At 34.4% G+C, this 12,577-nt stretch overlaps 1 protein-coding gene across 1 annotated transcript; it reads left to right on the forward strand.

Moving 5' to 3' along the window:
- Positions 1–259: 259 nt before the first annotated feature.
- On the forward strand, positions 260–11,913 carry LOC124373470 (probable RNA-binding protein 18; the record flags this gene model as incomplete). The annotated part of the gene is made up of 3 exons (XM_046831843.1): positions 260–345; positions 7,735–7,981; positions 11,806–11,913. Coding segments are annotated over 3 exons (441 nt in total), but the record flags the coding sequence as incomplete, so codon positions are not given.
- Positions 11,914–12,577: the final 664 nt, after the last annotated feature.

The following is a 12,577-nucleotide window of genomic DNA, read 5'->3' on the forward strand; positions in this document are numbered from 1 at the left end:
TATTTAAGATTGTTATAATGGATTTAGCTACTTCTATAAATGTGTTATGGACTACAATTTACATGTGTCATAATTATTTATAGTGTTTGGAGTATAAAATTGTTCGTAAAATAATGCAAAGGAGCCATAATATCAGTTATTAATATTATAATATTAATAACCAATTACTTTTTAATATCAATATTAATGTAATGAAATATAGAATTAACTACTTTATTTAGCCACAGTTATAACATGTTTCAGCCTCTAACCAAAGTAACTGCCGCACCTGAACCGCCTCCTCTGGAACAAAAAATCTGATGATCGCAGATTGTGGATTGGAAATTTGGACACATGTGTGAGTGAGTGAGTATCAAATCTTATATGTATTAATTCTTTGTCTTTTGCTTTATTTATTTATTAACCCGTTCTTTGCCCTTGCTTAACTAGCTATTGATATAAATAAATAAACATTTGATTTACAATTTATTATTGAGTTTATTTGTCACATGTATGATACAGGGTTTCGTGAATTATACTGCCATGGGCACATAAAAAAAAATATATCCAACATAGGAAAGGTTATGGTGCATGTTAGATTTGAATTTATACAAAATAGGTCCGAATTATGAAGATTTTGAATCATAAATTGGATAGATCTTACTTGAGTTCAAATCCAGTTTTACCATGTGTGTTCCATTGGCACTTAGGCCTATTCATCTTCCAATCATCCTTGTTGGTTTAGTGTGGATTTAATACTGGTAGTAGTAATCCTTGAAGATCTGAGAGTTCTTGTTGCCATCCAATATTCAGGTGTTCATCATCTAGTATATGTCTATTCTGTTCTTTTACAAAAATTGAGATTCACCAATTTAACACCAATAATAAAATATATTACTGTATTTAATAACTCAAATGTTGATTAACTTTGATGAAAAAAGGTTCTTCACAGTCTCATATTAAGCCATCATTCAAAAGAATAAATTCCATTATTGTAAAGTCGCCAGCTGATCTAAATTCACTTTATAACTCCAGGTGTTGTAAACTTACTTTGCATAACAATCTCCTTGATATTAAGATTTAATGCATTCTGTCAGTGGTATTTGGTCTAAAGAAATTACTTTATTTTATCTGATGATTCAAATTTTACAATAGTTTATGTATTTCTATCTTATATGTATGATAATTTGTTTTATGTTAATTTTAACTCTAAAAATAGGTTTATAGTTTATCTTAATTTTAAAATCTATTGATTTATATATGTTTATTGTAAGTTATCAAAATTGTGTGTGTGTATGTTCTTCTTTCTGTATGGATTCCTGTGTGTGTGTACATATGTGGTATAAACTCCTCTAGTTATTTATTAATCTTTTATAATGACATAAAACATAAAATAATATGAACTATTAACTTTTCAAAGCAAAACTGTAATAATTGCCCCTTAATTATATTTAATTTATCTTATAAATAAAATATTAACTTGCTTTTGCAGAAATCATAACGATAAATGAAATCTGTTAACTTGTCAACAAACTCTCAAAATATTAAAAAAATTCAATAATTCTCCATAGTGGTTCTTGTATAATTTTTTTACAACATAATAAATAAGTCAATCAAAAGTTAATATCTAACAAAAATCACTCTATTGTCCATCAGAGAAATTATTGTCCATCTCAAATAAGTCGTTTACAGTTTTAATTGAAATAAGTCACTCAAAAGTTTATATTAAAATAAAATCACTCTATTGTCTATCAGAGTAAGATTATTTCTTAAGTCGTATTAGCATACTGTTCATTATTACATCAAAACTTGAGTTTATTTAGGTTACATCTTCTTCAAATTTAATTACCTATTGTGTTCATTTTGCATTAATATTCTTCATTTCTTGGTTCACATTATAATTCAAGTATGAATACATTTTCTCCATTACCTCATTGTATTTCAGACTTCACTTTAAAAAATATTATTCTCATTACACATTATATCTCGCTTCAAAGTTTGTATAAATTGCCATCTAGTAACTATTCATCAGTCAACACACTTAAAATGTTATTTTTTTATCAACATTACAATTATTATTTATATTTATTTGTGTATTATTCATTTATATTTAAATGCATTAGCCAGCTTAATGTATTGCAAACTATTTCATTCCATTCATACATTCTTCAATACAAAAACATAACATTTCATAAACATTATGCTTCTCAAATAAAATATCATATTACTTTAAGGTAATAAACAAAATCTTCCAAACATGTTTCTTTAAAGATTAATGTTTTGTTGAACTTCAATACTTCTCTCTTTGTATTTTCTAAGTGATGTAATTTTTTTTATGTTACAGTCCTTAACATGGGTTAGTTTTTTGGAAAATTTGTGTTTATGTTCGACGATGTCTCTTGTCGAACTCTATTACTCTCTTCTAAACTACGTGACGTCCATCATTCTTTATCATGTTCGTCTTTAAATTGGATAACGCGACAATGTTGTTCCTGTTCTTTGGTAGGATATTCTTTATCTTGTGGTCTTTTTAAATATCCGGGATTCTCGTTTTGCGAATAATTATCATGCCAGATTCTGGTAACCAACGTTTGGATTTCTATTAGACATCCTATAATTGTTTTCTGTTGTTTGACTTAAAATTATGATTTTCAAACCGGTTGTTATTGTGTGGCCGATAGTGTTGATTTATGTCAAAATTTTTTTTGCTGTAGCGATTGCCATTGTTGTGTTCAAATTCACGATTTAGTTAAAATTTTGATTGTCTCTCATCGCGATCAAGTAGCTTCTCGAAATCTTTGATAGTGACTACAAATTTGTACCCGTCTCGCATCTTGAATATTTTTATCAAAGTGCTCACAAAGTATAATGACAATATCTTCTTCATCTAATTTTGGGGTTATACTCTGCATCAAAAGAACTCGATCAATAAAATATTCTGATCAACTCAAGTTTCCACCAGGTCTATATTTTTCATTGTTCATACGCCTCCGAATGCCAATCTGTATGTCACGGTTCCAAAATTTCTCCAACAACTCATATTCTAACTCCTTAATATTATTAACAGCACCTTTTATTACTTGCCACCAACGACTTGCATTTCCTTCCATCGCATAATCTACTATTTCTTTAAAACTTATACAGGGTGAATTTCTTTTTCTATCTTGTAATCTCTTAACATAGTTTCCCAATTTTTGTAATAAATTCTTTCGGATTTTTGTGTCGACCATTGAATTTAGGTACCGTATTTTCCATATTTTCTCCGCCTACACATGTTACTACTAACTCGCCCCCTTTACAACATGACGGTTTTTCCTTTATTTTCTCTACTTCTTGATTTAATTTTTTGACTTCTCCTTTTTGTCTATCTAGTTCGTCATAAACTCCTGCAATGTCTTTGGTATGTTTATCGGCAACTACCTTAATTGTATCTATCACTCGTTCATCCCGTTTATCGCTTTCTTCCTCTGTTTCTTTCAAAAACTTCATGCATTAAAAAAAAATTTTCATCCGTCTGTTTTTCTTTGTATCCAAATTGTTGGTGAACCGAATTTTGAAAAATGTCTTGTTTCTCTTCCGACTCGCGTTTCCAGTTTGCCATACGATTTTCAAATTCCTCAACGACTTTTGTTTGTTCTTGGACGAATTTAATGTGTTCTTCACGAATTATCCTAATCATATCTTCCTGCCATTTGCACGTCTCCTCCTGTCTTTGTCCGATCTTTGCTACCTCTTCACGAATCTCATCTTGTTTTCGACTCATTTTTGATTAACATACGCATTACTGGATCATTAGTTTCGGGTAACTTATCAACTAAACTTTCTGCTATTTTGTTTGGTGATGGGTCCCTATTTATATTATCTCCCATTCCTAAATTTTCAGAGTCCACATTCAATTCATCTACTGTCTCTATTATTTCTCTCCCCCAGTATCTAGTTTAGAACGTGATCGCCTACCATGTTTCTTATTATACTCCCTACTTTTATCTGTTTGTTCAGGATTCTTTCTTAGCATATACAACATTTTTCTTTTTCTTGGTATTCTTAGTTTAGTACAAATACCTCGTAATTACGTAATTGAATCAACAAGAAAAATGTATTTATTTAGTTGGATATAATTTTTATAAACAAACATAAAATAATATGAACTACAGTAGAGTCCCGATAGTTCGAGTCTCGATAGTCCGAGGTTCCGTTAAATCCGAGCCAACACATGTAAAAAAATAAAATGTGATATTGACATATTTGTACAACACACTCTAGCGTATGTCTGTAAACTGAGTGCTAGGCTACTTGGAGAAGCCGGCAGCCTGACTCATCAGTGCCACTTTATTTGCAACGCCCCACCCCCACCCTATTGTCAAGGCCACGGAACATCGCGCCCCGTATTGTCTAAAAATATTAAAATAAATCAGTTCGTTGCTCATCACGTTCGACTGCGCTATGGTTGTTCTAGATTACGATCGCAGTGCACTTACCCGTCTGTTATTTACAACGTACAGTACTTGTTGTCTAAATATTAAGTTTCAGTACAAAAGTATTTTCTGAAGTGTTTATGTGTTCATTGTACAGTGAACTATGAGTTCAAAAAGTAAAAGAAAGTTTGTACCGATAAAAACAAAACTAGAAGCTCCTAAAAGACTTGATAAAGGTGAAACGTTAAAAAAATTAGCTGCCGAGTACGGAGTTGGTGAAGTAACAGTTGGTGACTGGCGAAGGAATCGCGATAAAATTGAAAAGTTTGCATCAGAAAAGTGCTCGGAAAAGTGTACTAATGAGCGGAAGTCTATGAAGAAAGCAGAGTATGAAAAAACTAGCGAGGCCCTATTTTTATGGTTTTGTCAACAAAGAAACAAAGGTTGTCCTATTTCCGGACCTATTTTACAGGAAAAAGGCATTGTACTTTCGCAATGAAATCAATGAAGGTGAGGAAGATTTTACGGCAAGTGTAGGATGGCTTGGACCGTTGGAAAAAACGTTATGGCGTGAGGCAGTTAGAAATTTGTGGGGAGAAACTTTCGGCGGATTCCGAGGCAGTTGTTCAGTTCTGTGAAAAGTTAAAAAATCTTATTAAAAGTGAAAATTTAACACCTGATCAGATTTACAACTGTGATGAAACTGGTTTGAATTTTCAAACTTTGCCATCATAAACTCTAGCTTCACGGGAGGAAAAAGCTGCTCCGGGTCACAAAAAAAGCAAAGAGAGACTGACTGTGCTAGCCGCTTCAAACGCGTCGGGAAGCCATAAATTAAAACTAACTGTCATTGGCAAGTCTGCTAAGCCTCGTGCGTTTATTTCAACGCTTCCAGCAAGTTATACAAACCAAAAGAACGCATGGATGGGCAAACAAATTTTTAAAAACTGGTTTTTTAGTGAGTTTGTTCCTGAAACCAAAAAGTTTTTGAAGAAAAGCAACCTACCCTCTAAAGCCATCTTAACACTTGATAACGCAGGATCACACCCAGATGAAGGGGAACTGCAATGCGATGGCATACGCACGATGTTTTTGCCACCGAAAGGCGTACTTGAAACTTTGAAAAAAAAAGTACAGACGCCGTTTTGTTGCAATCAATGTTTCAAACAATTGAAGGAGAGGCAACCATAAAAGATTTCCTGAAAAAGTCACAATCAAGGATGTTATTTATTGGATCGCTGAAGCTTGGAGCGAAATTAAATCAGAAACAATTCAGAAATCATGGAAGAAAATCGGAGTGTGTAAAGTTGAAAATGATGATGAAGATGACGATCTACCGTTAATAAATTTAATAAACAGACTTCCTGGTTGCAATGGGACAAATCAAACTGATATTGGAGAGTGGATGAGTAGGGACGAACAGTTAGAGACAACAGACGACACCATAGTTGAGATGGTCACAGACATGACAGCTGACGGGAGTGACGAAGAAGAAAGTGTGCAGGAGACAGACCCGGCAATGACTCACAGCGACGGCTACGCGGCACTGGATGCGGCCCTGCGCTACGTAGAGCAGCAAGCAGAGGCGACAGCGGCAGACAGACACGTTATTGCTTCGGCGGTGGAGAGACATGGCTGCCCGCAAACGCTGCAGTGTGGTGAAACAAAAAACTCTAGACAGTTTTTTTAAGTAAACATTGCATCTTTGGACCTCTGTAAGTAATTTCTTAATGCTGGTATTTGTAATAAAAGCATATTTCTTTTGTTTGCCTTCAGTTCTAATTATAACCCAATTTTTCTCAAAGTGTTCCGTATAATTCGAGTTCTTCACAATTCGAGGTACATTCGGTCCCATTCACCTCGGATTACCGGGACTCTACTGTATTAACTTTTCAAAACAAAACTGTAATATTATGTGTCATCAGTATTTTTAAGTATTAAATTTTCATGTGAAATTTATTGTTACTTGCATAATTTTATTATCCTGGTGGAATATCAACTGTGTTACTGGTTAACCTGGTTAATTGAAAAATTACTACATGAATGAAAAAGTAAGCCTTAACCATGAGAACCAATAATAGGTTGAAGTGTCTTCAAGTAAACTTGATCAATGCTACATGTTAGAAATTTCATAAAATCATGAATGGCTGTAGTTTTTGTAAATGAATCCTTGATCTAGTATACAAATTATTTTGGAAAACTCGTCTTTTTAATTTTTTTAATGGTTCGGAGTAGGGGAAGAAAGAGACAACATAAGTAACATTGAAGCATTTTTATACATACATTACATTATAATATTTTTATAAAAGCTTGTATATCACAATTTTTGTGCACAATTGGATGTATTTGTGCTATTCATCATCATTTTTAAGAAAGACTGGACCTGCCATTGAGTAATGAGGCCAAGTCGATCCTACTTATTTAGACTTCAAAAGAGTGTGACAATTGCTTATATCATCTTTTTTTGAGGAAGCTTCCACCTTTTGGCTTTTATTCTGATCTTATTCACTGGATCAAGTCATACCTCCTTTTTGAAATGTAAGATTTGGTGTAATGTATTCTGAGGGCTTTTTTGCAAACTTAGGAGTGTCTCGAGGTTCCCAGTTTAGGCCCTGCTTTTCTTGTTTGCTTTTCAATTAACGTCTGTCTTAAACTGTATATTCAGCTTTATGATAATGTTATTAATATTTTGGGGTCCATAGGCAAATCAGTCCGACATCACTATATCGTCCGTTCCGGTCCAAAGTCCGATATCTGTTTGTCCTCATAAATGTTTTCTCCAGTAAACACAGCATTCTCCAATGGATTTCTGCTGCTGCACTATTTCCTTCTGTTTGCAGGAAAAACAAAATAACACTCCTTAAATTTGTCGGAAGAATCAATAGAGACGGCCATGTTTATGTGGCTGCAGCTCAGTCCAAAACTGGCTACTTGAACTCGGTAGTGACAAATGTTGTAGTGTGAAGTTGCGTGATCGACTACTGCGCACACTGGACTTGCCACTTGTCTGGCCGTCATAGCATGGGATCGGAGGTTGAAAAAACTACCCTCGTCTTGGTCCCATTTAGCTCAATTTATTAGACTTCTACTATATGACTAAAAATATTATAGGTTCATATAGATTGTGGTTTACATCATTCAAATAAAATAATGTGTCTAGTGCATAACACAGTTTTAGTCCTCAAATAGATTATTGTTGTAAAGTATCCATGGACGTCCCCTGCTGTAATGGTCATGACTTGTATCTTGTGCTTTTGCGTCATTTTATTTGTAGCCTAATTAATATTTAAATCTTTTGGCTACGGTTTGCTAATCAATTTGTTGTTTCCTTTGTTTATTGGTATCAACTACTGAAAATTCTCGAAAAACACGGACGCATGGAAAAGTTTGATTTGCTGTTTCACCGCTCTGGACCCCTGGCAGGCCAACCCCGAGGGTACGCATTCGTCACCTACGCGACCGTTGAGCAGGCCGAGATGATGAGGGCAGCTATGGATGGCAAGAAAATTGGATCGAAACACATTGCTGTGAGATGGGCACATAAATTAACTCTTGTAAGTGTACTTGCAGAACTTCTTTTCTGTAATGTTTGCTTACAGTAGATTTTTTAGTAATTTCTTACTCAGTCAATCTGTAAGTATTTACACTTAAATATGAAAAACTCAGTTAAATACCAGACTTATTTGGAACCAAGCATCTTGTGCATTTGATTATGTTTCTTAATTTATAGCAAACTCTTTATCAATAGAGCTGTTAACACATGAAAAATCGCACCCGCAGCAGTTTTTGCTGCTGGATTTAATTATATTAATTTTTCTGAAATAATTAAATTCAGAATAATTCTGAATTTTTCAATATAATTATATTAAGTATATTGAATTATTTCTTAATTTAATAATATTTGTGTGATTAACAATATTAGCAGCTTGGTAGCTTGTCATATCACTTCTCACGTATTTCATCACAAGACTTAGTCTGGTACTTACTTTTTAAAAATAATTCAAATTTTGTTCCCTGCAACCAGTTTTACAAATATTTCTTGATATAAACATTATATTTATCAATACAATAACTTGCAATAAATTCAAATTGTCATTTTGGATGTTGTTCTTTTATTAATTACACATATTTTCTTTTGAAAAAAACATATTTTTTCATTTATACGCTTAACCCTTTGAGTGCCACAGTGTCCCTAATTTTGATAATATTTTATATGGTACAAAGTTATATTTGTCAAATAATCAGATAACTCTATTCAATAGCTTCAATAGCTTCCAAACTATCGATAAATATTGGATTTGTGATGTTTTCCTTACTCTTTGATCTGTGAAACATGTTGTTTGGGCACTTTGGTATTATCAGGAGGCACTATTGTTGTTGTTTTCCTTATCGAGGACCAAAATAAATTACAGTTTTAAAAAGAACAAATTTTATTTCATCTATTTTGAAATTTTCAAGTCATTACAGTCAATGAAAAGAAAAACTAAAAGAACAAAAACTTATTATTCGAAAGTGACAGGTGGTTCGTGTGTCTAGGCCTATTTGCAGGTGACTTGGTGACAGGAAATACTCATTTAGTATTTTTTCAATTCATTATGGAAGAAGGAAAGTATTAGGAACATATGAAGTTTATTTTGGTCCCCAAAATACCTATGAGATGATTTTGTCTTCCAGTAACTGCTATTCTTGTTGTTAATGTTCTGATAACCCAAGTATTTGAGTAAATACAAACTAAAACAGTAACTTATAGTTTTATCGTATTTCTTTTATAAAAGTAATGTAATGGTTTGAGTTGTGTCCAAGCAATGAACATGAGTTTTCAGTGTAAATATGATAGGGTTATTTTGTTTTTACAAAGTTCCTGACACCCATACAAAAGAAAATGCAAGCAAGTTATTTGTTTGATGACATTTAATAATCATATTATTTGTGTTGTCTTGATGTTTTATTTAATGTATTGTGAAAACTACACTATTTTTGTATAAACTGAAATTTTTATAAAGCAAATTTTGTTTGTAACTATATGTTTCATAATCTTCATGTAATTAGGAAAAAAAAACAAAAATATGAAAATATGTTAAGATAGTTTTTTTATAACAATAATAGACAATAGACAATAGACTTTATTTTCATATTCATCAAGAACAGAGACAGCGTCAAATCTTAAAAAGTATAAGTTAAAACATTTTTGTTAACTTTTATTAGTAGGTGTTGATGGTCATAAATTCTTCTAGGCTGTATACAGTCTTTTCCACTAGCCACTTGAAACATTTTCCTCTTCAAAACTTGTGGGCCAAGGTTCTTAAGTTCTCCTGGTAGCATGTTGTATAACCTGGCACCGTGCATAGGTTGGCTTCTTGGCGAATAGAGCTGATCTGTGGGCTGGGCAGATTGAAGTCATTGCCATGTCTTGTTTGGCGTTCATGGATATCACGGTTCCTCAAGCAGTTTTGTCTGATAGCCAGTAATATTACCTCCGTAATGTAAATAGACACCACTGTGAGTATGGCCCAAGTTCTTAAAAGCATCTCTACAGCTTTCTTGAGGATTTAAATCAGCCATGATTCGCACTGCACGCTTCTGCATAACTAGGACTCGCTGAAGGTTGGTGATAGAAGAGCCCCCCCAAAGCACTATTCCATAGCGAACATGTGTCTCGAAAAGCGCAAAGTAAGCGATTCTAGTAGCTTCTGGTGTGCTAATGTGTTTTAACTCTCTTTAAAACAAAAAGAGCTGTGCTGAGTTTTGAACACATTATGTCTACATGTTGATTCCATGAGAGACGATTGTCAATTGTGACACCCAAATGCTTTGCAGAGAGCACTTGTTCTAGGTCCAGTGGCAATGATACATAATCTTTATGTCTTCCCCATAAGATGCATTTGGTTTTGGATGCATTGAAAATCAGATTGTTGTTCAGGCAGTAGTGCTTAGCTCTAGTTATAGATGTGTAGGTGTCAATTTCCAGTGCCTGCACCGACTTGTTGTTTGTGACGAGGACAGTGTCATCCGCATATGACACTGGATAGCAACCCTCCCCCAAGTGCTCTTGAAGGTCTCCAATGAAAAGCACAAACAGTACAGGCCCCAAGACAGATCCTTGAGGAACACCTCTTTTAATTTCCATCGGTTCGGATGTTTCAACTCTGATATTTCCCTCTAGAACCTGTCTGATCTCCACTATGTTCCTTCTACCCTGCAGGTAACTTTCAAACCACTTTAGTGCTGTACCCTTGATGCCTAAAGAGCTAAGTTTTGTCAATAATAATCTGTGGTTAAGGCAATCGAAAGCTTTGCTTAGATCTAGAAAAACACTACAAACATTTTTTCCCTCCTCAAGGTTGTCAATGAGGTGCTCAACCACCAAATCAATGAGGGCACTGGTGGTTGATCTTCCCGATATGAAGCCATGTTGTCTCTCTGGTAGGTTGTGATTTATCTCCAAATGCTGTGTGAGACGTGTCAGTATGACCTTTTCCATGACTTTTGACACTGTAGGAATTAAAGAGATGGGCCTGAAATTCTGCACTTCCTTTTTATTACCTTGTTTGTGCAGAGGGTACACTTTGGAGGTTTTTAGATTCTCAGGACATCTACCCTGGGTTAGGGATTTGTTAACAATACTGGCGATTGGTATACAAAACTTCATTTCTGCAGAACTTTAATATTTTTGAATTTATCCCATCTACTCCAGTGGATGTTTTGGATTTCATAGAAGAAATAAACTTTCAGTACCTCCTCTGATGTTACCAATTGGAAATTCGTTGAGTGCTGTTTCGTAATGATCTCTTGGCTCCTCGATCACTGAAGTTCCTGGGGAGAATTGTTAATTGGTCAGAATATCCTCCGCTGTAGTCGCAAAGAATTCATTGAAGTATTCTGCAATTTCTTTCAGGTCTTCAAACTGTATTTACCATTGATATTCAACTGCCCAGACTGTTTCTGAGTCCTTTTTTTTTCGCCTTTCCTTTCACTGTTGACAATCTCCCATACAGCCTTACTTTTGTTACTTGGCCTCAGCTATTCTTTGTTCACACTTTGGTTTTTCTGAGTATTCGCAGCTTCATATCATATTCCCTTCTTCTTTTGAAAAGCTATATATTTGTCCTCTTCCTTTTTGCTGAGTGCACATTTTTCATTAGCTCTTATGAAGTCTGCTCGCAGTTCATCTAACTTCTGTGTTGTAAAGCGTATGTTTTCTCTTTTGTTTAATTCTTGATTTTTTAAGGGGGCATGTGATGTCTAGTGCTGTTGTAATTGTACTAATGAAAAACTGAGTATGCCTCTTCTACTGTAGGTGCTGACTCAACTCTTTCCCAGGAGTTTTAATGCAAGGAGGTTTGATAGGTTTGAGAGATTGTGAAAGTTGAAAATCCGTCTGGTCATGTTAATAGGTCTTTTTGTTTCACAGTCTAACTTCAAGTTTGCAGAGCTGTCCTGTATGATCAGAAAGCGAGGTATGGATAACCTCAACGTTAACCTTCCCCAAGTCCAGATCGGTGCATACTACATCTATTGAAGTAGCAGTGGTGGAGGTTATTCTGGTTGGGGGCAGAGGAATTCCTTGTTTATGTTGAAAGTGGCAAGCATTTCACTTACTGCAGTTTTTTCTCTTGATTGTGTCAGACTATCAACGTTAAGGTCCCCCAAAATACAAATTCCATTGTTGTTATTTGGAATTTCTTCCAGCACTTGAGTCATCTGTGTAAGGGCCTCGTCAAGTGAGGCAGAGGGGGGTCTGTAAACACCCAGCACATATAAGGTTTCCTTTTTGCTTAGATGTATTTTTATACCTGCAATTTCACATAATAAACTCAATACTGTGTTTTTCTGAGAGGATACTTTCAACTTCATTAGCGAGGTTGTCTTGCTTGAATATATAGCTGTGCCCCCTTTGAGATGTGATTTTCTCTACAGAAAAGCAAGCAACCAGAACATAGTTAGTCAAGCAAACATTGTTGAGTATTAGGGAATTTAGACCATGCTCAGTTTAGTACAACTATATGTGGCTTGTTTATGTATAGAAAGTGGTTTAATCTATCAATCATTGTTGCTCAGTCTGTCCATGTTTTGGTGAAAGATTACTAATTTATTTTTTGTTTTTGGTTTGAGGCTGTTTTGTGTCTGGTTTTTTTTGTCACGTTTTGTTCTAAAAAATTATCAGCACTAATTTTGAGAGTTGG

The sequence above is a fragment of the Homalodisca vitripennis genome, unplaced genomic scaffold (assembly GCF_021130785.1).
Source record: "Homalodisca vitripennis isolate AUS2020 unplaced genomic scaffold, UT_GWSS_2.1 ScUCBcl_5664;HRSCAF=12495, whole genome shotgun sequence".
NCBI classification, from domain to species: Eukaryota; Metazoa; Arthropoda; class Insecta; order Hemiptera; family Cicadellidae; genus Homalodisca; species Homalodisca vitripennis.